The 27,746-nt window shown below is 37.7% G+C and overlaps 1 protein-coding gene across 8 annotated transcripts; it reads left to right on the top strand.

Moving 5' to 3' along the window:
• Positions 1-493: 493 nt before the first annotated feature.
• Positions 494-27,308, top strand: LOC104593830 (uncharacterized). 8 transcript variants are annotated; one of them, XR_016076463.1, is made up of 7 exons: positions 512-794; positions 1,344-1,452; positions 13,422-13,636; positions 22,292-24,520; positions 24,644-24,867; positions 24,948-25,160; positions 27,294-27,308. XR_016076463.1 is itself a non-coding variant. In XM_010253850.3 (4 exons), exons 3-4 carry the CDS (start codon positions 5,343-5,345, stop codon positions 6,487-6,489), a joined length of 927 nt encoding a protein of 308 aa, XP_010252152.1. In that variant the 5' UTR covers positions 494-794; positions 1,344-1,452; positions 4,144-5,342; the 3' UTR covers positions 6,490-12,271. The 8 variants fall into 8 exon arrangements, 2 of the variants coding, with proteins under 2 accessions (XP_010252152.1, XP_010252155.1); XR_016076464.1 differs by lacking the exon at positions 27,294-27,308 and adding an exon at positions 26,323-26,337; XR_016076460.1 differs by lacking the exons at positions 13,422-13,636; positions 22,292-24,520; positions 24,644-24,867; positions 24,948-25,160; positions 27,294-27,308 and adding exons at positions 4,144-4,374; positions 5,027-6,255; positions 6,476-7,532; positions 7,607-12,271 and having other exon boundaries at positions 496-794.
• The last annotated feature ends 438 nt before the right edge of the window (positions 27,309-27,746 follow it).

Genomic DNA, 27,746 nt, shown 5'->3' with positions numbered 1-27,746 from the left:
ATATATATATATATATATATATATATATATATATAATTGAACACATCTATAATTCTACATTTACACTACTATTAAAAATATATATAAGATTATGGAACTTTATTTTGACTAAAATATTCATTTTTGAATTTAGTCCTTATTTAATTATGAAATTTAAAACCTTAAATTGTAAATTGAACTACTACTTTTAACCTCATTCAATATTTAAATTTTATTTTTTTTTAATAAATGAACAAAAAATATAAAAAAAAATAAAATATTACAAAAAGAAGAATCTAACCAAGTAGGTAGGCCTCTCAATGATACTTGAAACTTTATAACTTCATCTGATTATTATATATTTGAATAAAATATTTATATAACACCCAATTAATAATATAAAACAAAATAAAAAAAATAATTTTACATATTTATATATAAACTAATTTTATATATTTAAATAAGATATTTATACATTATTATTATCATTATTATCTTCTATACATTATTACTATCTAACACTCTCTCCAACGTCACAGAGCACATCAAACAATTCCGGATGACAAATACGGAAGGTTCAACGCTGAAATGTCCCAAGTCTACGGTTGGTACGGTAAAGGCCAGCGAGAATATTGTTCAGGAGACAATACTCACAGCTGTCTTCTCCGGTTCATTCGGTTGATCAGATTTTTATCTTCGCATCATATATTTCTTTTTTCCTGAGATCCCTTTTGCTCTGTGTCTCTAATTTTGGAGTCTCTTTTGCGGAGAATTTTGGATTCCTTTTGATTCCACTTCTTCGAATATCCAGAGAGGTGCATCTTTTTTTTTTTTTTACCTTTTTTATCGCATTAATTTTCATTATTAACTCTTCCCATTGAATTTATGCTTATGTTTATGTTTTCTGCTGTTTATCTTTCTTTTGCATGGATGAATTCTTAAAGAAATTACAGTTTTCATTTTTCAAGAAAAGTTTCTTTTATATGCTTTTTCATACTCTGGTTTTTTATGGGATTTTTCGTGTTTTGGCTGGGTTTCGATTTCCTTATTTTGGCTTCCGCCTGTTGGAGATTTTCTTCTTTTCATTTCAGTTTTTTAACATAAAAAAAAAATCTTTTTGAAGGAAGTTTTCCATGTCTCAGTTCCACCTATCGTACTTGTTGCTTTATCTTGTTGAAATTTGTATCTGTTTATTTTGTTCTTACTTTTTTTTTCAAGTTTTGATTTTCTATTCCTGAATGATGCTTAAATCCGGCTGCATTCTTATTTTTTCCTCCTTTTTTTCTAATTGAATTGGTAATAGGTTATTCTTTTTTCTTTATCAGTTAATCTCAATCTGCTTGTATATCTTCTTGATCTTGTAGGCCGTTCTGGATTAAATAAATGGCAATTCGGACAGCCCATATTTCCCTTGCTGTTGCAGCATTTGGTGCGCTGTCCTTCGTACTTGGAGTAATTGCTGAAAATAAGAAGGTTATTTTTCTAAACAAATTTCTTAATTTTTATGTAGAATATGCGAATAAGAAGTAACTGCTTTTTTCCCTTGCAATTTTGATGCTTCAGGTTATGCTCTTGAATATTCAGAGGATAATTAATCACTGGCAGTCTGCCATGAACATCTTTTGGGTCTTTTAATGTGGATCAGAATTAGATAGATTTAAGTACATATTTGCATCCATGAAATATAAATTCAAAATAACGCTATAATTGCTACTGGTTTCAGTGTTAGACACGAAATGAGCACATCTGATATTCAAAATGTTTTTGCTGTGTCAAATTTTCTACTTGCAAGGCTGAAATGGATAGCCTTCATGATTGGAAAATCATCTGTTGGAAAGCTTTTATACTATACTTGGTATGTAAATCTATAGGGAAAAAAAGGTTTCATGGAGAGGTTTTGGGTTTCCTTGTTGATTTTTTTTTTTACCTGTTCTACTCCTATATGTCTACTTATGGCTTAAGAATGTCTTACACATGTTTTGTTTTAGCTTTCTCTAAGTCTTCCTAAGATTTGATATGTTAAAATGCCAATGAAGTTACAGCGCTGACAATTTCTGTCCCAACCCGGCCTGTTTTCTTTCTAGGTCTTAAATGGGTAGATGTTATGAAAGACATTTGTTCAGCAAGTAGGAAATGATATATCACTAAAAACAGCTGTATGACTCTAAAAGTCAAGGTTTTGAACCAAATCCAGGAGTATAGTAATTGATGTACCATGAGAGAACCTTGAATCTCTGACAACCAACATCATGATTACCATGAATGACGTTAACCGTAAAAACTGTGGGCCTGGAAGCAATATGTACTTTTAAAGGGATTCAGAGCCATTCAAGATGGTCTGAAGTAATCTTTTGATCCCTACCGAACTACTCAGGCATGATTATCAGCCATTGTCACTTTTGAAACCCCTGCATATTTATAAAGTGAACCATCTAAAATCAGTGGCAAGTCAGAGATTGATCTGTGTTTGATAACTTTTCTGGATTCCAAAATCAACTTTTGAACCTATCCTCAGAGCCAATTTCCTATTCTCATTCAGCCTGAAAAATCATCATGGTTAATCAACTACTTGGTCCTTGCATGCATTGTTTTCACATGGTCAATCTTTTTCATTGTATTCATTGTTATTATTCTTAGAAAAGTTTTGGTTCCAAGTCTACACAAATATCTGTTTTTTTGGGGCTGGGCCGTTTGTTATATTAAATGCAAAGAATAGAAAAAAGAAATTGATATAGAAGAATAAATAGAGAGAGAAAAGATAGTTTAAGTTTCAGTGGTTTGTTGGTGAAGCAGAGGACCTTTCATAGTTGTCAAGGGTTCTGGGCAATTCTGGGCGACAGTGGGATGCCTAGTCACCTAGGTGATAAAAATTGAAAAATAAATAAATTTTGGTTTGTTCCCTAGTTCCATATACCTACAAGCATGCATATTAATTAATTAAAAAAGATAACAATTCTTTATTAAGAACATTAAATTTCCTCTCGAAACATGGTAAATTATCATATCAAAAACACAATAGTATTTTTTAATATATTTTATCCTCATTTCCTTCTTCCTTTTTCTCTTCTCAAAACCCTAGAATTTTTTAAATTCAATAGTAAAACTTCAAAGCAAATTATCTCAGGCTGGCAAGAGGTTCAAGTCTGAGGATGGCCGCTTTGTGCAAAAAAAAAAAAAAGTGCCAAAGATAGAACCATTCCCAGTCTACCCCTCCCAAGACCTCAGATAGCTAGGATCAACATTGGGTAATGTCCTTTTTTTATATAATATATAATAGAATGTACTGACACAGATATTAATAAGATGTAGTAATAATAATGATATTATAATAAGACACCCATCTTATGATTATTTTTCTGCTAGGTAGGTGGCTATAGTTCAAGGTGTTCAAGTGAGGTGCCCAACCAAGGGCGCCTAGGCGACACACACCTTGACAACTATGACCTTTTTTTCTCTTACCAAAAAAAAAAAAGAGAAAGAAAAACTATTTGGTACTGCTTTAGCCAAAAGAAATGGGGTGAGATACTAAAAGGGAAAGGTTTTCACTAATGAAGAGAGATACATTCATAATTTAGAAAGAGGAAAACACATTTTACATCTGTGAAAGGGTGGAAAAGTTGATCCAAGAAGGAAACAAAATTCACCTCTTTTGGAAATGAGAAACTATGAAAAGACATGTAGAAAAGGAGCATTCCAGTTCCTTTATTTTAATAAAAATTCTAAAAAGCAAGAAATTTTGAAGGGTCTATACAGACAAAGATTGCAACTTGTCCTACCATATATATCTTTAAAAATAGCATCCCCCATGATTCCACTAATCCATTCCCTTCAAAGTTCTTGCAAATTCTAGCCACTGCCTCCTTTCCCCTCTCCCTTATCTTCACCACTAGTGGGGCTCCATGCGATGCACGACAAAATCCAATAACCAATATGATGATAGAAGGGATTAAAAGTGTTAGAGTTAGCCGAATGAGGGTTAGATTAGTCTTTTTCAGTCAATTTAAGTTATGTGCTTATGTGGCAGTTCTAATTAGACTTCCTGTCCCATACTTAAGTGGGGGCAGTATAGTCATTATACTTAATTAAACCCTTAATTCATATTATGGTCAAATGGTAGGGTTTAGGCTACCATGTTTGACTGATTTCTTCTTCTTCTTCTTCTAGTTTGAACTGCTGAAGCCATTGAACAAACATGGTATCAGAGCAAGACGTTGCTCTCTAAATCTGCTCCTCTCTGATCGTGACTTCCTTTTTCTTCTTTCTGGACTGAAAATGGAGAACACAGACTCGACCTAGTTTTGAGAACACTTCGGTCCTTCTTCCTCTGCTCAGAACTGTTTTTCAAGAAAATAACTCCAAAAGTAAGTGGATGGTCGACTGAAGCTCTCCATCGAGGTTGGTTACCTTTTTTTTCTTCTGTTGGTATTTCTACGTTGAAAGCCTTCAAAAAAATCTGCTTGGACTGATTAGAACCTAAAGAACTAGGTTGTTTGTAGCCTTGGTTCTTGGAAAAAAGTCCAAGAACAGGTTGTGTTTACAGTGACCGAATGGTGTAAGGATATGTTTGACCCTTTTGTGTGGGTCTGTAGATTGTTTTGAAACCTTTGTTGGTCACAAGTGACCTGAATCGACTGACAGGTTACTGCAGTGGGAGTAGTTGATGTTTTTTTTTGGACTTGTAGTGCCCTCTGAAAAGGTCAGATAGACCTGTACCATGTGTGACAGTTATGGTCGTGTGGTGGTGTTTGTGATGCTCATCCTCTATTGAGCAACTTCAAGAGTGCTTGTATGTGGTTAGTGAGCTGCTGAATTAATGTCATTGTGATTTATGGTTCTGTGAAATCAATAGTGGTGTGAACAAGAACAGAAGTTTGTGTTTTTTTTTGGCTAGAAGGAATGAGTGAATTGCCTACATCAATTTTCTTCCTTGTTGGTGCTGTCTGAATGCTGGTTTACCTTTTGTTCATAATCTAAATGGTAGTTTACACAGTGGTGATTGATTGTGACTGGTTGTGAACTTATCATCTGTGTTTGGAGATTGCTGTAGTGTCTGGAACATCAAACTCCTGACAGCAATACTCGGTTGGTGACTGGGGATTCAGCATTAGAAGTAGCATTGGGAGGGCATCTTGGCAGCAACTGGAGATGGTTGTAGTGATCAGAAACCTAGTGTGGTGATTCCCTCTGACTATTTGGGTGTGCATATGACTTCAATTAAACTTAATGGTGAGAATTATGTGCCATGGGCCAAGTCAGTAGAAGTTTTTCTCAAGGCAAAGAGAAAAGTGAAGCATGTGAAGGAAGATAAAACCATCAACTGACTCTTCAGGGTTTGATGACTGGGAATAGGAAGATGCCCAACCATGACATGGTTATGGAATAGTATGGAACCCAAAATAAGTGCCAACTTTATGTTCTTAGATACAGCTAAGGACATATGGGAACATGCCAAGAAGCTTTATTCTAGGCAGGATAATACTACAAGGGTATATCAACTCTATCAGGAGTATTTTGATCTGCAACAAGGGAATAAAACCCTAGAAGAGTACTATGCCAATATGAAAAACCTCATAAATGAACTAAATGTCTATCATCCCCTAACTCTAGATGTTAAGGTTCAACAACAACAGAGGGAGCAACTGGATGTCACTAGGTTCTTAGTGGGGCTGAAATCAGAGTATGAACCAGTTAGGCCCAAATTTTGGGAGGTTCTACTCTTCCTACACTTGAGGAAGTATTTGCAAAGGCTTCGCAGGATCTCCTTGGGTTCTATAGAGAGTACCACACTGTCTGATAGATCAGGATTTGTGGTAGCCAGAGGAGGTGGACGTGGTAATAGAGGGGGAGGACATGGATCTCGAGGAGGTTGTGGTGGTTCTATATTTGGCCGTGGTGGTGGTTGTGACTCAAGGGGAGACCGTGGTAAAGGAAAAGGTAACTCTACTAGGAAGTGTACCCATTGTGGCAAGGAAGGACATTCGGCGAATTTTTGTTATAATCTCCATGGCCCACCTTCTACATGGGAAAATCATGCGGCAGCTGGTGGGGTTGATGTCAGTGATAACCAACAGCCATATCTCACACCTTCCACATCTACATTTATTTCTAAGAAGGAGATGATGAGTGTACCGCGCGATGAGTATGAGAGGTTCCTTCAAACTACTTCACAACATACTACTGCCACCATTGCTCACTCAGATATTGCTTGTCTGGCATCCAAACCCTCTCCCTGGATTATTTACTCTAGAGCCTCTGATCACATGACCGGGACTCCAGGTGTGTTCTCTTCCTTCTCTAAAACTTCCACATCTCAAACTGTTACCCTTGCCAACGGTTCCTCTTCTCCCATCTGTGGTGTTGGTAATGTTGACACGACTTTTTCTTTATCATTTGTTCTATATGTACCTAAATTTCCATTCAATCTTATGTCAGTTAGTAAATTAACTAAGGCCCTTAATTGCTCTATTACATTTTCCCCTTCGTTTTGTGTTTTCAGGATCTCAAGACTGAGAAGAAGATTGGTGGAGGGCATGAAGCTGGCGGATTGTATTATCTTAATGATGGTGGATCATTAATTGCACTTCAAACTTCCCTCACTCCTCTATAATGGCATTGTCGGCTGGGACATCCATCCCTTTAGGCACTCAAGATACCGGTTCCGTCTTTGAGTCATTTGTCGTCTTTACAGTGTGAGTCGTGTCAATATGGGAAACACCATCGTGTTTCCTTCAGTCCTAGAGTTGATAGTTTACAAGTATTTTGTCACTTTTATTGATGATTGTTCAAGGATAACATGGATTTTTTTAATGAAAGAAAGGAGTGAATTATTTTCCATTTTTCAAAAATTCCATGCTGAAATACGTACGCTATTTGGTGTTCCAATCAAAGTTCTTCGTTTAGATAATGGTCGTGAATAATTCCTCACTTCTTTTCAACAGTATTTAAAACAACATGGCATCATTCATCAAACTTCATGTGCATCCATCTCTCAGCAAAATGGGGTGGCTGAATGAAAGAACCGTCATCTCCTTGAAGTTGTTCGGTCTATTCTTCATCATATGAGTGTTCCTAAACGTTTTTGGATGACGTTGTGCTTACTGCTTGTTTTCTTATTAATCGGATGCCCTCCTTCATCCTTCATGGCCGGTCTCCCTTTTCTATTTTGTTCCCCACCTTGTCTCTCTTTTCATTAACACCCCGGGTCTTTGTCTGTGTGTGCTTTGTTCACAATCTGAGTCCTGGGTTAGACAAGCTGGATGCACGCTCTATTAAGTGTATCTTTCTTGGCTACTCTCGGACCTAGAAAGGGTATAAGTGTTACAATCCCATTACTTGAAAGTTCTATGTCTGTCCTGATGTCACGCTTTTCGAGTCTGTCCCATTACCGTCACCTTTTCCAGTGTAGATTCCTATTGAACGACCACCGATCTGGCAAGTGTATACTCGTCGACAGACACCGACACCTCCTTCGACTTCTACCTTGTCTACAGATCCTGTTGTTGCTCCTGTCCCAGAATCTTCTGAGCTTGATCTTCCCATTGCTTTACGGAAAGGTAAATGTAGTTGTACCCTACATCCCATTTCTAATTTTGTTTCAGTCTCTCACATTTTCGCTTCACATTGCCAGTTTGTTTCTCTTGTCATCTATCTCTATACCTAAGGATGTCCAAGAGGCCCTTACTTCACCCGGGTGGCATCAAGCAATGGAGGAGCTCTCTGCTCTTCAGCATACTCACACGTGGGAACTCACTACTCTTCCTCCAGGTAAGCATGTTGTGGGTTGTAAATGGGTGTATACTGTTAAATACTTGTCGGATGGTAGTGTGGAGCGTTTGAAGGTCTAACTTGTTGCTAAAGGTTATTCTTAGCTATATGGGGTGGACTATATGGAGACCTTCTCTCTAGTGGCAAAGGTTAGCTCAGTCCGTGTCTTAATTTCCCTGGTAGTTATGTATGATTGGCCCTTGTTTTAACTTGACATTAAAAATGCCTTCCTTCATGGGGACCTCATGGAGGAGGTATATATGGAGCAACCACCTGGGTTTGTTGCTCAGGGGGAGGATGGTAAGGTGTGTAGACTAAAAAAGGCAATTTATGGGTTGAAACAATCTTCTCGTGCTTGATTTGGGAAGTTTACTGAAATGGTGAAGAATTTGGAATGAAACAATGCCGGGTTGACCACTCAGTGTTTAGCTATGATTCAGAAGCCGGAAAGATTTTATTAGTAGTCTATGTGGATAACATTGTCATAACTAGTAGTGACAAATTGGGGATTGATAAACTAAAGGTCTTCCTGCAAGAACATTTTCAAACAAAAGACCTTGGGAAGTTGAAGTACTTTTTGGGTATAGAAGCTGTCAGATCAAAACAAGGTGTAAATCTATGCCAAAGAAAATGTCCTTGATCTACTGGATGAAACAGGACTATTAGGTGTGAAACCGGCCGAAACTCCCATGGAACCAAATGCTAAGTTGAGTAGTGATACAGGTGAATATTTGATGATCTTGAAAGATACAAATGGTTAGCGGGGAAGCTAAACTATCTGACTATCACAAGACCAAACATCTCCTTTGCAGTCAGCATGGTGAGCTAATTTATGCAGAATCCTCGGATACTTCACTGGGATGCAATTCTTAGAATTGTAAGGTACCTGAAGGGAGCTCCAGGCCGTGGGTTATTGTACAAACCAGGAGGAAGACTTGAGGTAGTTGGGTATACAGATGCAGATTGGACAGTCTCTATGTCAAATAGAAGATCTACTACATGTTACTACACATTCCTTGGAGGCAATCTAGTGACATGGAAGAGTAAGAAGCAGACTGTTGTGGCAAGGAGTAGTGCTGAAGCTGAATAGAAAGTCATGTCACACACTACGTGTGAATTAGTATGGCTGAGAAACCTCTTACAAGAAATTGGATTCACAATGGACAGACCTATGAGATTGTATTGTGATAATCAAGCTTCAATTTACATCTCATCTAATCCTGTTTTTCATGAGAGAACAAAGCACATAGAGATTGATTGCCACTTTGTGAGGAAGAAAGTCCTTACTGGAGAAATAAGCACAGAACATGTGGGCTCAGGTGATCAGTGGGCTGGTTTGTTTACAAAAGGTTTAAACTCAGGGAGAGTGAACTATATATGTAACAAGCTGGTATTATACGACATATATTCTCTAGCTTGAGGGGGAGTGTTAGAGTTAGCCGAATGAGGGGTAGATTAGTCTCTTTCAGTCAGTTTAAGTTATGTGCTTATGTGGCAGTTCAAATTAGACTTCCTGTCCTATACTTAAGTGGGGGCAGTTTAGTCATTGTACTTAATTAAACCCCTAATCCATATTATGGTCGAATGGTAGGGTTTAGGCTACCTTGTTCGACTCTTCTTCTGGTTCGAACTGCTAAAGCCACTGAACAAACAAAAAGAAATGAAATCAAAGGAGTCTTCTAACATTTTGAATTGGGCCAAGTTGGTCCCACTCCAATCCAAGCATTATTTTGGGTGATTTACCTAAAAATTTAATTTTGTTAATTAAAATAAATTTTTTATTAATTTTAAAATTTAAACTTAATGTAATTATTTTGATTAAATTCCACTTAATGAATTATTCTTTCTTTTATATCAATTAATTATAAACTTTTATCAAGGAGAGTTTATCAAAAGAGAACATTAAAGAGGGTGGATAAAAAAATATTGAGAGTATTAATGGAGCACATCCATTTTCTCCTATACTCTTTGGCAAATAAAGAGGGGTGACCGGGTGTGTCCTCTTTCATAAAAAAGGGTTGTGTCCATATTGTTCATAGAGTACTTTATTAGACCATTAGCAAAAAAAAAAAAAGGTTCAGGCCATTCACTTAGCACTACAAATATTGAATTTATAAAAAAACTACCTTCTCTCTCTACAGAAAAGAATAATTCGGAAAAGTAAAAACAGAAAAATTTTAACAAAAAACAAAGAATATATTAACAGGGCAATACTAACACGAATTATAATGTTTACATATCTCTCTTTCTAGTCAGGTTTCATGCTAAATTCTCCATAAAAGTGTATATCCCATCCCTCGTTTCTTCATGGTAAGGTGAATGATCATGAAATTCAAACTCTCTCTCATATATAGAGTTCTTCATTGAATACAATTCTTCCTCACTGGAAGAATCAGAGACATTGATCTTACCTTTATCAAAATCAGATTTTCAATTTCTATGCTTGTCTTTAAAAAATAATAATCATATTACTATAATTAAAACTATTTTTAACATGTTAGAAATTAGAATTTAGCTAAAGGGGTCAAAAACTGATTTTAACACATTTTTGTTGCATGTCAGTCCAACCATGGACAGACCACTCCATTATTAACTCTATCTCGAACATGTGTAAGGTGAACTATAAGGGAGATGGATATCATGAAAGACATGGGTTGTTTGAAAACAGATCAGATCAAACCTATTTTCAACCATCTTCTTCACTTGATTCAATTTATTGAGTGTATTTTCCCAGCTAAATTGTCACCAATGGAGGGACCAACCCATGTTGTAGAAAACTAGTCGTAAACCTGTATTTGATACACATCACAATGATCCCATATAAAAATTCAAAAGGCACCTCTCTCCATCTAAGTACAATTGCGGGTGGGGGTGACATCTTGTCACCTAATTATGATGTACTGTTTTTCCTTTTAGCAATATTTTTTTTTTATTTATCTTCAATAAAAAAGTACATGGTTCTGCTCTGTCCCCTATCACCCAGCCTGAACATCTTTGCACAAACAATGCTAACCTATACCATACCATCCAGAAGTTCCTGTCTTCTTAATGGCACAACTCTCCTGCTTTCTCTTTCTCTCTGCCCCCTTATTCTTCTTCTCTCTTCCTTTTTTTTTTTCCACCGATCCCACTGCAAAGAAATACTCTTCCTCTTTTCTGAGTTTTCCATTCGATAGGAGTGACATCGGCCATCCATAAAGTTAAAGAAACAAATATAAACGTAAATTCTAATAAAATCTAGTGCACTTAAAGCTCTAATTTAAGCAATTTGATCAAGTTAAAGGAGTATGTAAAGTTACAGGAAATGAATAAGTAAGAACCACTAAAATTTTTCTTGATAAGATAGCAATTAACCATGAGTAATTTCCTCAATAATTTCAGTGCAATGGAGGACCTAACAATGCAATAAAAGGTTGGCAAGGGATGCTTGTGGGATAATCTAAGACATCATCCTTAAGCCTTTGCTATTTGCTAAGGAATAAAAATGGCAAAATTGGATCAACATGCTCAGAGATGCCCCTGAGAAAAGATGAACTGAACAACTAAATAATTTGAGTGAGGGTTGACACATATAATTACATTTCCCACAAAGAGAACTAAACTGTAGTAAAGTAATCAACAACCATTTCTCAGAAAGTAACAGAACTTACTTTTTCAGATATACTAAGAAAAATGATTCTAGTACCTGTATAGGGGCAACATGAAGACAAAAGTTGACACCAAGTAGCTTTGGCATCAATTGTTGCAATTTGCAAAAACATTTTCCGGTAGCTTACTGAAAAATATAAGAATATCAGGCACATTAGAATTAGGGGATGTAACATCTAGTTCTGCCCTTTCTAGCTGCAACATGAGAGGCATATTAAATGAACCCCCACTAATATTGTGTGGTTGAATACAACATTACTAATTAAAACTCCTAGGGGAACAATATCCATAAATTAGCAAATTCGAATCAGGCAGAGGAAAAAGAAAATATAATTCATAAAAGCAAAAGAAAATTTAACTCTAACTAAAATTGTCTAAGAGCCTGGGAAATAGAGAAGTAGGACCTTTTTGGTATGCTGCAACACATCAATCTTGCCTTGGAATGCCAAGCCTGTGAACACTTGCCAAGCTTCTCCCAAGCAATTCCAACCGCTTTCCTACGATCTTTACAGCTATTAGGACTTCAAGAGCATTGATAGGATTGGGGTTGGGTTCTTGTGTAGTAGGAAGAGTAGGGTCTTGGGTTTTGGCAGAGCAACGACATATCTTGGTAGGGAGAGACAAAGGGTGCAAATATAGACTTGAACTGGATTTTCTGTAATCTGAAACTATAAGACAGACAACATATGTGTGAGAACTTCTTTCTAGCTTCAGATCCCAAGGGCTCTAAAAGAACTGCCATTGTTATTTGCAAAGGAGGCAGAGAAGAGAAGTGCACATGGGTTGATATCCTTAAAATGGTGAATCACCACAACTAATTTCTAGCTTCAGATTCTAGGGTTCTAAAAGAACTGACATTGTTATTTGCAAAGGAGACAGAGAAGAAAAGTGCACCTGGGTTGGTGTCCTCACAACAATAATGCAACTTTGAACGGAAGCCCACCTGGGTTGATATCCTTAAAACAGTGAATCACCACAAAAAGGAGGAATAACAGTAAATGTGGAAACAAAAAAGAAGAAAAAAGGTAAAACAAAGGATGGAAACCTTGAAGGCTAGCTGAAGGCTGAAGCATACTTCTGCTAGGAAATCCAAAACTTCAAAATGCCCTTCGCTTTGGTGGTCGAACCATGTTTTACAGTGTTGTTTTGATGTTTTCATGCACTCTGCAACCTTTTGGAAAACAGGGGAGAAGGGATTGAGAATTGCGTGAAAATTGAAAGTGGATATAAACATGCCTCATGAGACGTATATTATCTCACACCTTTCTAAAATGGAAAACCAAAAAATAAGGGATTGAATCGTGATTTTCTTTGCACGTCCCTAATACGCCCAAAACAGATAAAAGAAGAGATGGGTCCAAAACATGATTTTGGAGAGGGTTTGGATGTGGCCAATAACACTGTAACTGAGGAATTTGATTCGCTAGTTTCAATTTAACATGGCTTTTAAAAAATAAAAAAGGAGAAAAAAAGGAGAAAAAAGATAGATTTCCTTGTTATATATATATATATATTATGTATGTATGTATCTATGTATATAGATTAGTTCTTGTCCCTTGACTCTACCAAGGCACACTAGGTACAATCTACCTTCTGGTCCTTCAATGAGTTGCAGCTGACAAGGAGATCCTTACAGCCTTAAAGGCCATTGCTTTACTAAATTCTGGATCAGTTTTAACTAGATTGTTTGTCAATATTTTGAAAGATGTTAACAAAATTTATAGTCTTTTAGCTGTCAAATGCTGCTTGGCAAAATACAAGTGAAAATCCAGTTGATAAATAGTACTTATTATTTATTCAAAACTATTGAAATAGCACCTCAAATGGAATTATAGGAAGAAGACCATACACTTATTTCCATTACTGGTAAAATATATTGAAAGAAGACCATGTTCCTTGCTACATGGAGCCAAGTTTGTTAGTTGTTTCCTTGTGGGACTTAAGTTTCTCTTTAGATATTTTAGTTATGATTGTATATCGTATTTCTCTATAGTTTCTCTCTGACTTGTTTCCTCTTGGAATATTGACAGCCTGAATCTGGAATTCCAATCACTAGGAAAGATGCTGTTATTTGCATGTATCCATCTGACCCAACTGTTGTTTTGGGGAGTTTGTCTGTTGTAGCTCTATTTCTATCCACCTGTTTTGGATTAGTCTCTATATTCTACCCATACAATGGGAAATCTGTTCCACAAGAAGCTCTCTTCCAAAGCACTGCATTGGTTGTGTTCTTGGCAATTGCAGTGTAAGTAAACTCTTCTTTGTTACCTATATTAAATCTTTGTGGATATCTACTTATGGCCACCAAGACTTGAACGATAATCTTCTTGTTTTGTCAACTTGTTATTTTCATTTTGTGATTCTTTTGTAGAAAATTTGAACAAACAATCGTTTTCCTGTAAAACTATTGACGCATAAATGTCAAAATGTCTAACTACTAAGGATGACTCCATTATGGAAAACTTACTAGAATTTGTTTTAGACCAACTTTCCAAGTGGCAACTCTTAGAGTATTTAAGTTAAACTTTTTTATTTAATTTAGGACACTAAATTTGATTAGTTTCGTAATTAAATAACCCATTTTATCCAAAAGAATGAGACCCAAAGCAATGTAGCATTTTGCAAGCCTTTATGTTGAGTCTTTTTATTTGAAATAGGAAACAACATAATTTGAAGCCTAGAGTGGGACTCTCTCTCTCTCTCTCTATATATATATATGTATATGATATTTTTAAGAATTAAATAGCACTTAGCACATTAAATAAGTCCATCACTTTAACTTGTATATTGATAATTCGTACTTGTCAAATCCAACGGTTGCATTTGAACCTTAGGCTGTGTTTGGGAAGAGTGCAAATGCCAGTTCAGTGCATATATGCACTTTGGTTCCGTTATGCAGGTGTTTGGCAAGGATGTATCTGTGAATCGATACTGACAACAAACATGGATTCCAAGACATGTTTGCATTCAAATGAAAGCTTGCACCTTTTGTACTCGAATTGTTCAATGTAAAAAAGGTGGATTCCAGTCTTGGGATTTGTGCTTATACCTATCACAACTAAAAATCATTTGGTAAGAATACAAAATTATCAATACAAAAAGGTGGATTCCAATCTCGGGATTCGTGTTTGTACCTATCACAACTAAAAATCATTTGGAAGAATGAGTTTGTGGTGTGTGAGCATGAAGGGATCTCAAGAGGCTAGAAGAATTCAAGGAAAAATAAAAAGATACGGAGAATTTCTAAGTCTCGTGGAAAGATGGCAAATTAGTTACAGTTTAAAGGAAGATATTGAAGGAGACCTGGATGTGAAGTGACTTGCAAATAGGGATGTTGAGATTGGTAAGGTTTTGAGATTATTTTCTTGGGCGAAGAAGCTTTTGCTAGAAAGCCTTAGAAGAATTCAAAAAAAGAAGTGAGGAGGGGCATAAGAAGACCTTACTTGCTAAAGGAAGGAAGGAAGGCGTGGGTTGAAGGAGAAGGTTTGGAAGAGGATCTTGATGGGGATGAATAATTCCGTCTTTGGGAAGAGTTTGTTGGGGTTGTATTTTTTTTTTGGTCAGGGATGTTGAAAGTGAGTTTGAGTGTTGATGATTCTATGAGTTGTTTTCTCCTGGTTGGGTGTGTAGGTTGCAAATGATTTGATTTTGTTGTAGGTTTTTTTCTTTCCCCTTCTAATTTCCCATTTTTTTTCAGTGAAATTTTATTTTAGTATAAAAAATACAAAACTAACCAACCTTGAATTATTCTAAAGCATATATATTTGTATTTGTACCGATCATTTTTATATTTGTACTCTTCCCAAACACAACCTTAGTAGAATTGTCAATACTAGAGTAGCTCTTTCTAGCATTTGGTAGCTTAAAAACATGGATTCAGACCTGCAATAGTGAGAATTGAGAAGAAAGGAGAGAGGAAGAAGAGAGGAGAGAATCACATGGTGGAAGAATCCAATATGTGGACTTGGTAGCACCTGCTACTTTTATTATAGAAAGGGGACATAAAATTACTTTACAGTTGTAATGTAGTTTGAGGTTCTGGCCCCTGTTTATGGCTCTTATAATGGGGGCCCCTCTGTAATCTTTTACTCTGATTCTAATAAAATTACTTTACCTTTCTTCAAAAAAGAACAAATAAATAAATAAATAAGGAGAAAAATATATGAATACCCCCGTGCCTACTGGAAGTAATATTTCAACACTCCCCCTCAAGTTGGGTCATAGATGTCAATGAGTCCCAACTTGTTACATAGCTCATTATAGTGCAAGGCATTCATATCCTTGGTAGGAACATAAGTTAATTGATCTTTAGAATATACGTAAGTACACACTTCTCTTTGTTTCAATCTTCTCCCTTATGAAATTCTTGTCCACTTGAATGTGTTTCGTCCTATCATGTATGACAGGATTTGCAGCTATATTTATGGATGCCTTGTTGTCACAATAGAGAGACATGGGATCATTTACACCAATGTTTTAAAAGGCGTAGGAGGTGTACGCCTAGAGGGCGCCTCCAGGCGAGGCGCTCCCAAAATGCCCTGAGGCGTATGCCAGAGGCGCTGACACCTCTGAGGCGTATGCCTCTTGCACTTTTTTCATGAGGCGTACGCCTCATGGGCCTCATGCACATCTGATATAAAAAGACAAAAAAAAAGAAAAAAGAAAAAAAAAGGAAAGGAAAGGAAAGGAAAAGAAAGGGAAGGGAAAGAAAAAGAAAGAGAAGAAAAAAGAGAGAAAAGGAAAGGAAAGGGAAGGGAAGCAAAGATAAGGGGAAAGAAAGTGGTTTGCCCCTTTCCCCTTGGGCTGGGGGGAAATCTATTAATATCAACAGTCTTTTCTATCCTACTCGCTTCATCAATTGAAACAAAATCTTTTGTAGACTCTTCCCTCGCCCCCTCCATTATCTTATGAGCTATGATCCCTATCTTCTATACAATCCTTAACTGATAAATCCTACATGTCAACAACTGGTAAAGTTCAATAGAAAATAAAAGAAAAGTAACAATAAATGGTGATAAGTTATCACCACAATAAACAACATACAGAAAATACCCACTTTACAAGCAGATCCACCCATCTCCTTCCATCTTTATGGTTGCCACCGAAGACCATGCTTCAAAGTATCAATACACCCGATATGCACAAACATGCTGTTGATTGACCTATAGGTTCTTGTGGCTTTCCTCTTATAAACTTTATTAATTTTCTTAATCTTCTTGGAAAGCCTAGCTGCACCTAATCCCAACTTCAATTGAAAAAAAGTTGTAGAAATATGTATTAACCTTTGCTGATTTTCCCCTTTAAATATTCTTAATTCATAATCTTCTTCTGAGATCCTACCAAGGCATTGGTTGGAGGTTTTGTTACTTCCAGGTACTTCTCTTTCATTGGAGACCCAAGATAAAGCTGTTTCATCGCAAAGCTACCCCCGTCCACCTACCTGGTTAATCTTTATCCCCCCCCGTTCAACCTATGCTGAATAAATGCACAAACGTCTTTACTAACAATACCCTCAACCACAACCACCTCATTGTCTTGATGAATGAGCCCAACACTATCACCAAACTCTAGTGATTTGTAAAGCTGAGAGAATATTGATCAATAAGTTCAGATGCCAAAAAGCCACCAAAAATAATGAAGACGGCGACAAATGGAGTGTCTATTAGGAAAGTGGGCAGGAAAGAAGAGAGATTGGAGTTTGAATCGGTGTTTGGTAGGTAGGTTTGTGCATTCGAATCCAGATATCAGAGATGTGGAGAGATGGACAATTGAGTAATGGCAAAACTTGAGCTTCTCTTGCATCAGGAGATTGGGAGTGTCAGTCTTCCTTTTCAGCTTTAGATTGAAACAAGACATGGAAGAAGACCTAGCAAGGGAAAGGTTAGGAATAAAAAGGAATGTAGAAATTTTCTTCAGTCGTTGGTCTCCCTGTGTCTTGGAAAGGATTTAGAGAAGATGAGATTCATTTGGCGTGATGTTTATGGAATACCCTACATGTTTGGAGTACAGAAGTCCTAAGGGCAATAGGTGATGCAGTTGGGAGATATAGAAGGTTTTATTTTAGGAACAGGAGATGGGAGAACATTCAGTTTGCAAGAATCTTAATCGAGACTGAGAACGTGAGATTGATTCCTACTGCCCTGGATTTGTTTTACCTGGATGAGGTTTACAATCTTAGGATAGTAATAGCTGGGGAAGATCCATTATTCCACCTGAAAGACCAGAAGGCAGCAAGAGAAATTTTAAAAGGAAATTGCTTGAAACAAACGTTTGATGGTTTTCCTATGATGGAAGAGGCACAGAGAAAGAGTACAGTCAAAGATGATAGGTCAGGGGCTTGGTTTGCAAATTCTAATATTTCTAAGCCCCTAACTGGAAAAGGAGAAAAAAATTAAATTTTGTCTTAAGTGGGGCTAGTCCAATTAACCATGAGTCCGATTCAACCCAACAGTGGTCCAATTCGAGTTTTCACCTGAGCAAGGTTATAAATGATTCGAGCCAAGTGGTAAAAGCTTCAGAGGGTATGGTGAATGCGGTGGGTCTGTCAGGGGGTATGGTGTTAGTGTGGGACCCAAGTAACATGAGGAAGATAAAAGAAAAAAAAGGGAAGTTTATGCCATATGTAAGGAAAGGAACAGGACTTTTCAAGACAAGGCTTGTAGCATGGAGTAGATGGTTGCGGCTATGGGCAGAACAGTGGTAGAATGGGTGTTGGTTCTTCCTGAATTCAGTCGACAAAGAAAGGAGGATTTTGGGAGTGGGTTAGGATAGACTCTGGAATATCAAATATGTAATGCGGAGCTTGTCATCTAGTTTGTTTGAAGGCACTTTTATTTTCTTTGTTTTTGGGTGCTGTCTTATCAGCCTGATCTGTAATTTCTTTTCTTTTAATAAAACTTTTGCTATTTACTTATAAAAAAAGGGCTTCAGAGGTAGCCGAAGAAGGAAGAAGATGCCTGCTGGGGAACAAAAAGAACGTCTTTGGAAATGGGGAGTACAAATGCTTTGATACGAGATAATCTTATGAGAGTGATGATCATTTGGAGATTCGACGAGAACCTACCCAAGAAAATCAAAGATTCTTGAAGAATTTGGAGAAAACAAGTAAAGTTCTGAGGATTCACGAAGATTTGGGGACTGTTCTCGCTCTAAAGAAAGGAGAAAGACTTTGATCTATTTTTTGGGGTGGAGAAAGAGTTCGTTGACTGTATATCCATTAGTTGCAACGTCTGTGAAAGCAAGATTACTGATTCAGAGGTACGCCATCTTGACACCTTTTTTGTTTTTTGAGTTTGATAAGGGTGAGAAGACAGAAAGTAAGCTCCCAAACGAGATGGGAACTTCTACTTCAATGTTTGTGGAGACAAACTAGTTTGTTGAGAAGCTCTCTAACTGTGACCAAGAGGGGATAGTGGAGGGGTGCAACTTGGGTTCGTTATGGCTGTTACAGTTTTATTCTGGAGGAAACGGGTTTAGAGGAAGGGGCAAAACAGGCTGTTAGTTCTGGTATGGTTGATGTTGTTTCCTCGGAAGATAAAGGTTTAGAGGAAGGGAGTAGAAACAGTAATGAAAGCAAGGGTTTCTCGGGACCCAAAGTATACAATAGAAAGAGAGCTTACAGGACAAGACTTTTGACAAAGACTGAAGGTGAAAAGTGTCCAGAGGTTGCCCTATCTTCCGATGAGGTGGGAAGTCTGAGCAAGGATAGTGAGGAAGAAGTTTGTTTAGATGAGACTCATCACATCGATAAAGTTGTTAATATATCTAAGATTGTGGTCGTGGCTGCAGATGTAGGTAAAGCTTTAGGCCTGTTGGTGTTGGGAGGTTAATCTTTTACAAGGAAAAGGTTCCAAGAGCTGGAGGAACAATATGTGATGCCTATAAGGGAGAAACATGGAGATATTCAGAGGCATCCACTGCTGGTTGAGGAAGGCCAAACTGTCTTAAATACACTTAATTCGGCAGAAGTGATTAGTGAAAAAGCTGAAGATTTGATTGATGCCTAATTCTTTGAGAAAACCACAGTCCTGGAGCTGGAAAGGATTAATGAGGCCCCTTCCTGCTCTTTGGTCTTCAAGAAGAATGCTGTTGCAAATAGAAACGTTAAAAAGCAGAGAAAACACCCAAATATTCTGTTCTCAGAGGCCTTGCCTTTGCTAGACTAAAAGGGAGTCTCTTTGGGATTAGACCAAACAAGAAGATCTTGAAGATAAAGAAAGCCTCAAGAAGTTTTTAATGCCAGAGTTTTTTTTTTTTTTTTTTTAAATTACAGTTCTTGAGGGTGCTTTGTCGAGATTTGCAGAGAAAGCTTTGTTTGTCGTCTAGGGGGGATGTTGTGTTTCTTTGATTGTGCAGCCTTTGGGGTCAAGATTGTTTTGAGATGCTAGGGTTTTTGGTTGTTGTGGTTTTGGTTTTTATCTTGGGTTTTGGGGTTTGATGGTTTGTCAAGGTTGTGTCTAGTCTGGGCTTCTGGTCTTGGAGTTGTTTTGTTTCTCTCTTTTCCTCTCTCGAGTGACTCTAGGTCACTCTCCTTTGTATTTTCTTTTTTCTTTTCGTTTTAATAAATTTTATTTTAGGGAAAATTCCCAATAGGTACCTTGTACTTTAGGTCGAGTGCCAATTTAGTACCTGAACTTTAAAACGCAACAATCTAGTACCCGAACTTTCGTTTTGCAACAATTTAGTACCTGGCGTTAACTCACCATTAGTTAGAAGACAAAAAGGCATAAAATACCCCTCATCTATTTCGAGTAATGCATGAATTCCCTATTGAAATTACAAAAAAATGACCCCATCAGCTATTTCAACCAATGCAAGTGGGAACCTCTGTTCACACTTGCAGTTACTGAGATTCCGAAAACTGGCTCCAACATGACGCCGGTGATGTCAAGTGAATGCACTTGAGCTGAAGAACAAACACCCCCCCAAGAGTTGTTCTTCATGCACTTGAGTTGTCCTGGTTGATATCTCAATACCCCAAATTCTCAATCCTCCATTGCCGGGTCTTTTAGGTAGATTTGGTTACTGGGTTCTGTTTTATTTTTTCAGATTATCCTTTGAAACGAAGAAAAAGAAACAAAAAGGAGAGAGCTTTTTGTCGTTGGTTGCTTGAGTTCCTTTGTTTTATCTCTGTAGGAGTGGTTTGATCTTTGATGGAGGTTAATGGTATGGCGGGAGGAATGATCTCCTGGGATGCTTGGGCTAAAGATGCCTCTGCACCAAGTGCAGCAATAGCACCATCCTCACCAACACCACCACCACCAGCACCCCCAAATGGTGTCATTTGCAGGTCAAGATGCTGATCATCACTCGCAGTCTTTGTCTGTGAAGCAGCATGGATACCTTCCTTATGCCACCAAAGTGAAGCCGCAGCAACTGGCATTCAGTGACGAGGAGGAGCAGGGATTCACAGGGGAAGACGGTGGAGCAGACGGGAGAAAAGAGGATGTCTCTGTGGTAGGGACTGAAGTGGACGAACAACATGGTGAGGCTTCTCATCATGGTGGTCTTCTACATCGGTGACGATGGTGGCTCTGAAGGCAATGACCCCTCCGACACCAGCAAAAAGAAGCCCAGCGGACTCCTGCAGAAGAAAGGCAAGTGGAAATCGGTGTCCAGGGCCATGATGGAGAAGGTTTCTATGTTTCTCCGCAGCAGTGCGGGAACAAATTCAATGGCCTAAACAAGAGGTATAAGAGAGTTAACAGATATTCTGGGAAGAGGTACGACTTGCAAGGTTGTGGAGAACTAGAGTTTGTTGGACACAATGGACCAGCTCTCGCCTAAGACAAAGGAGGAGGTCCGGAAGCTTCTCAATTCTAAGCATCTCTTCTTCAAGGAGATGTGCGCCTACCACAAGAGCTGTGGTGGTGGTGGTCTAGGAGGTGGAGCTGGCGGTGGCCACCATCCGTTTGAGGTGGCGGCAGAATCGGCAAATCATCAGCAGCAATGTCTGAGGATCTTTCTGTTATTAGCAACCCGAAAGGCTTAAGCAAGGGGGAGACCGAGGGGTCAAAGATGAGGACTGGAAACGGTGTGAAGAGGAGGATTGCGACGACAAAGATGACGACGAGGAATCTATGGAAAATGGTGGAAGGGGCCATAGTAGTGAGCATGAAGGAGCAGGAGGGGGTGGACGTGTGGAAGAGGAAGACAACGAGAAGTTGGGCTCGAGGAAGAGGAAGAGAGGAATGTCATTGATGCCACCATTGATACAGCAGTTGAACAGTGAGATGATGATCGTGCTTCAGGATGGGTAAAATGGTCTGTATATTTTCGTAAAGGTTAGTTTTGGTATTTTGAAAATATTTAACCCACATTTGATATCACGTGATTCTTCTAACTGATGGTGAGTTAATACCGGGTACTAAAATGTCGCAAAATGAAAGTTCGGATACTAGATTGTCACGTTTTAAAGTTCAGGTACTAAATTGGCACTCAGCCTAAAGTACAGGGTACCCATCGGGAATATTTCCTTTATTTTATTACCAAATTTTACATGCCGTTGGCCTCATGAATTTCTATTCTTCATACCATTTAGAAGTTCCCTTATTACATACCTGGAGTAAAGTTTGGGGCCAAAAAATAATAAAAATAGAAGTGAAAAGATCTCTTATGCATGTTTGTCGCCCGTAACTGATTCTGCCATAGCCTGATTTATTTATTTTTTTCTTCAAAATGACTGTCTGTGGATGTAAACTTTGATTTTTTGAGTATGCTTTCCTGATTGATGGATCTTTGGTCCACCAGAATATAATTGGTCTGTGTAATGCACTAGGCAATTTCTCTCCATGTTCATGAGTCACCTTATGGCCACGGTTGTTTATGTTAAACATTTGTATAATACATATTTTTGTGGGATTATTTTCTCTAAATTGTTCGTGTTCACTGGCGAAATTAGGGGTGTATCTGCACTAGCAGAAGGGATGATGATGTGGGCGTCAATCACGGAAGGCCTTCACATTGCCCGGAATGTACATCACATCGTAGACGGAGAATGCCCCACTGCCAAGACCGGTCTCTTTGGTGGTGCTGCATTTCTGGCCCTTGACGCATCCCTTTTTTGGTTGATTTGCCAAATGTTGACACTTAATGCCAGAGCCGATTACCTGGATGAAGATCCTAAAGGTCAATATGGTCAGGTCCTTGCAACAGATTATGATGCAAATGGAAAGGGCAGAGTCTAAAGCATCAAGAATATGCCTGTGTTTTATGTTTGCATTCTGCATTTATGATCTTCGTGTTAGGAATAATCTCTATTGTTGTGCATTAAGCTCTTTACGCTCCGTTCATTTTTCGAGAAATTACTTACCTGTGTAATGTTTCCTGGAAAATACTTATCCGTATTTATCTGTGTTTTTTTATTTCTTAGATAAATAATATAATAATTGTTTTAATCATAAAAAATCATTATTAAAAGGGGTAATTTTGTTCATCCCAATATGGATAACTTTTCCCAAGGCTTATTCCATCTAGGAGATGAGTATGTAAGTGATACTTAGGGAAAATGAACTTTCTTTGACCTCATATAAATTTGAAAAAAAGAATATAGATATCTCAATCAATGGAAATCAAAATCCCATTGCCATTCTTTCAAAATCTGAAAAACCAATGGCCTTTAGTTTAATCTTTATTGTACTGTAAACTATTGTACAATATGTTTTGTCCAGATAAGGGTAGAAGGGTCAACCCCAAAATAAATTGATGTTCTCTAAATGATAATTAGGGTTATAATATAAGGATCAGGCAGTATTTTTTCCTTAATTTTTTATACTAATAACTGACTCTTACTTCCGAGTTTCAAAAATCGTTGATGTCATCGTATACACTTCGGATACACATAGACTGATGGACATAGACTATCACAATGTATCTAACATATATCTGCTTTTAAATTGTGCAATATTTGGGACATCTATCAGGTATGGTGGATTGGCGGTTGACTAAACTTAAATCAGCATAACAATACATTGAACCATGGATATAGTAGAAAACACATTATTAATTGATGTGAGAGAATAGACATGTAAACATGAATGGATGTTCGAAACAAATATTTCAACCAACACCTAATGCAAAATGCTCCTCTCCTGGGCATCCTTTATTCGAATTTGCATCTTCGCCCCACAGCCTGTTGTCCCACACAATGTGAAAAAACAACCCCTTAGTCCCTTACTTAGCAGACCAATGAACAGAAGAGTTGTTTAATATAGGAATTGATGATTGCAGTGAGAGATGACAATTGGGTAACACTTTAGTTCATCACTTTTGGCTTCTCCATTGTAGTTGATTGATTGGTGGAAGGTGACTCAATCATTAATGTTCGGTGAGCAGAGTGGTGGGTCAATGGTGGTTCAGTGGTGTTCTAGTGTAACTGCAGTGGTGAACAGCAGCGGTGGTGGTTGCGGTGAGAGATAACAATGTGCGGTGAGGAGTTGAAGATGGTTTTACGAAGATAGCGGTTCGGTGTGCGAGAGGAGATTGAAGCGGCGATGGACTGGACTTGCAGAGGGTGGAAATGAAGAAGTTGCAAGGGACGACGACTCTGTGTTTGCGTGGTTGTAGATTGAGAAAATGGTGGGTTATAGTAAGGATGGGTGGTGATGGAAAATGGAGACAGTTGCAACGTGCATTATGCAACCTATAAGAATATATGGGAGAAAGATGGAGAGAGACGGTGGGGGAGAAGAACGTGTAGTTGCGACGGTGCCAGTGATATGGAAAGTAGTTGAGGCAGAGAATAGCAATCGGAGGGATGGAGAATAAGTAGTTTTCTATATATATATCAAGAGAGAGAGAAAGAATGGTCGAGATGGTAACAGGACCAGTTTGGTCGGTGGAGATGAACGGAGCAGAAAAAAGAAGGCATGGAGTGACTGAGCGAAAGACAGCAGAGAGAGAATATGGAAATAGAGAAAAAGATAATGGGAGAGGTAGCGGCAGAAGGAAAGAATGGGTGGAGCTGCGTCCGGTGACCGTGGCCAGAGAAGATGATGATATCAGCAATGAAAGGAAGGAAGTGAGGACGAAGTAGGGATAGAGAGGAGATAACACCGGAGGGTGCTTACGGATAGAGAGTTACTAACATCAGAACTTGATTTGGTATCATGCTTAACCCAGCTCGGATCAGGTAAGCACACATTATGAGTACATTAAATACGCACTTGGAAGTTTTTTTTTACACCGAAAGATTAAAATCAACTTGATATGGGCGTAGAATATTTATTGTGTGTTCATTCCCTGTGCCTAATAGGTCTGGACTACCTTTAACCTCCCAAATAAAGTTGACATAACAGTTACTGAAGATTGCCAGTCTTAAGCAAATGGTCTGTAAAGCCTGGCGCCTTGAGCCCTCTGTAATTCTTGACTTAAGTTCCACATTGTATTTGGCCAAGTTTTGAACTATCTTTGATTGTAATCGGGTAAAAGAAAAGGGCCCTTGGTTGTATGAGAATGATCTTATACTTCTTCACGAGGGTAAGCCTGGTACCTCTCTTGATTATTCTTTTGAATGTGTCGATTTCTTGGCTCATCTACTTGATTATTTATTGAAACAGGAGATAGTTCTGGTGAAAACAAGAGAAAGCAAAAGAATCTCTACAGATTACAGTTTACAGGGGGATCCACTTGCCCTCTAATCCTGTACCAAATTTCTTATGACAGTGGAGTGGAGCAGCAGCCTGTCACAGCATTGAATCCTATTCAGGATGAGAAGTGGGTGGGGCCTCCCTTGATCTATGGAGCTTTGATGATGCTCCTATTGCCATGAAGTAAGGCTATATTTGGTTTGAGAAATAAGCCTTTATTGCTATTTAGCAACCTCTTTCCCAAACCAGTTATACTTGTTTTAAGTATTTATTTGGGTGAGAATGTTTGACAAGCCACTTCTCCAATAAGTAATTAATTTTTTTAGCCCATAATTCATAAAACTATATAAACATTAGTTTTTGCATATTATTATTTTTATTTTCAAGGAACTTACCACATCACACTCCTTTAAGACCCACATGGGTTCACATGTAATGCACATGGAACTACACATGGGCCCATGTGGCATTATTACCATACAATAATAAAAAAAAAACAATAACAGTAATTCATATACCTCAGTTCTTGGTAGCATTCAAAATGCTCCCCAAGAGACTACCACCAGGGGTGATTATGGTTTGGCCCGAGTTTGGCACCAATGATAAAGGCTTTATCCTAGGCCAGCCTATCCTAGGCCAGCCAGGCTGAGCTTACAGGCTTTTCATGCCTAATGACTTTGGGCCCGTAGCATCATGAAAATTCAATTATTTAAAATTTTTAATTAAATAAAATAACATATAATACATGAAAAAAAAATTGCACAAGCCCAAGTAGATTGGGCTTGGCTATGCTTTGGGCTTATCCTGTAGCACAAAAAATAAAGCATTGATCTCATTTAATTCCTAGGCTTAGTTTGACTTGGCTTACTTATCATTTTATACAAGAAAGTAAGGCCTTTATTTCCATTCTCACTATCGAGTGTTTCTCAATAGTGAAAATGAAGGTCTTGCCTTCATCTATAAGGACTCGCCTAGGAGGACAGTTCTCACAATTGAGTTGACTTAACCTAAGTGTTGGTACATGTGTTGACACATGTTAATTCATGAATATTTATTTATATGTTAAAAATTAAAAGTTTTATATTTTATATAAAATAATCAACATTAATATAAAATAAAATATATTTGTGTATATATAATATATAAAATATAATACATAATACATTATATGATAATATAAAATATTATGTATATATTATTGTTTTGTCCCAAAGCTGAATTGGTGGAGTTATTTCTAGATATGACAAATCTATTCCAGTTGCAATTAAAGCATTCTCTCACATTTATATTCTAGACAAGATATTGAATTGGCCACTAACATGGAGTGGCATCTCTTTGCTGTTAGGTAGAAGGCAATTTTTTGACTCTATTCTTGCACATAGCTGCTCTCGAACTATGATTCCTTGGTGTCTTATTGGTCACTTGAATTGCATTTACAATCCAGATGAGAAATTTGGAGGATGGGAGCTTTCTCAATCGATACAAAATGTGTTTGGAATTGAGAGAAGTTTGGGTGGTTGTGTTGATAAGGATAAGAGAGAAAGTAGAGATTAGGTGTAGTTTCAATTGAGATAGAATTCTCAGTCTATAAATATGATATAGTTAATCAATGCATTCTATTATCATTCCTTGAAATCTTATACAATGGTGTTATTTCGGAATGTGGATTGCTAGACCTAGGTTTTTATGTCTTAGAAAACCATTCAACCTGAAAGCTTAAATTGTCAAGTGATGTCCTTGAATAGGTTTTATTCTCTAACATGCCCCCTCACATGAAAGCCCATTAGGCTTGAAGCGTGGACAGCACAGGTTCACCCATACCTTGTGCTGAAACCAAGGTTCAAAGTATCGATACGTATCAGTCGATACATATCATGTCGGTGGATTCCCGATATGCCCCTACAGGGGGTGTATCAGGGTTCTGACCAGTTCAGGGGGTGGAGGAGCCTTAAACTGGCCCCCCTGAACCGGTTTTCAAAGAAAAAATAAAAAGAAAAGCCTATAAAACACTATCGGGCGTATCAATATTTTGAACATTAACTGAAACTTAATTAATTATAATGGGGGCGATGAGAATCGAACACTAAACCACTTGGTCAAAGTGGCTCTGATACCATCTCAAAGAACCATTGAACCTAAAAATTTAAGCTGTTAAGTAAGGTCTTTGAATAGGTTTTATTCTCTAACACCATGAATCTAGATATATTTGGTGTAATATTTGGCTAGTTGATCCCATTCGCAAATGCAATTGTTCATCACCTTACTACTGTGGCTAGTGGCATTGCTCTCATGTTGTATCGTTCTTTTTTTCGTCAGAGCTTTCATGCCATGTCTAAGGGATTTGAGGAATGGTAGTTTGAGGACCAAAGACTACCCAATCTATTTCATACAACTCGGCTTCAGTCTTCAGGTGCATTCCTAGAAAAGTGTTCTATTGTTAGCTTCAAAGGGTGGTATTTTTTATCACATTCAGCAAGATATCAGTTCCATTGATAAACAATTACTATAACTTCAATCTAGTGACCCCTTTTCATCATAATCACTTTGTTCTCAATTGGAATCTTTCCTTGACAAAGAAGAAAGCTACTAGCTACAATGGGGTTGTATATCATGGATGAGGGATGTAAACTAAAACACCAAGGTTCTGTTCACTTTTTGGTAAGTTATTTACCCAGGTAAACGCACTTATCTGGGTAAGTGTTTCCCAAGAAAGATTTACTCGGGTAAGTGCATTTACCCATATTCTTTTATTTCCCATGTAAATAAGGC

Source organism: Nelumbo nucifera, chromosome 5 (genome assembly GCF_055504915.1).
Source record: "Nelumbo nucifera cultivar China Antique chromosome 5, China Antique-T2T, whole genome shotgun sequence".
Lineage (NCBI taxonomy): Eukaryota > Viridiplantae > Streptophyta > Magnoliopsida > Proteales > Nelumbonaceae > Nelumbo > Nelumbo nucifera.
This window is presented reverse-complemented; position numbering and strand designations above follow the sequence as displayed.

Coding starts and splice junctions, on each gene's coding strand:
- LOC104593830 (XM_010253850.3), top strand. CDS start 5,343: ATGACATGGTTATGGAATAGTATGGAACCCAAAATAAGTGCCAACTTT.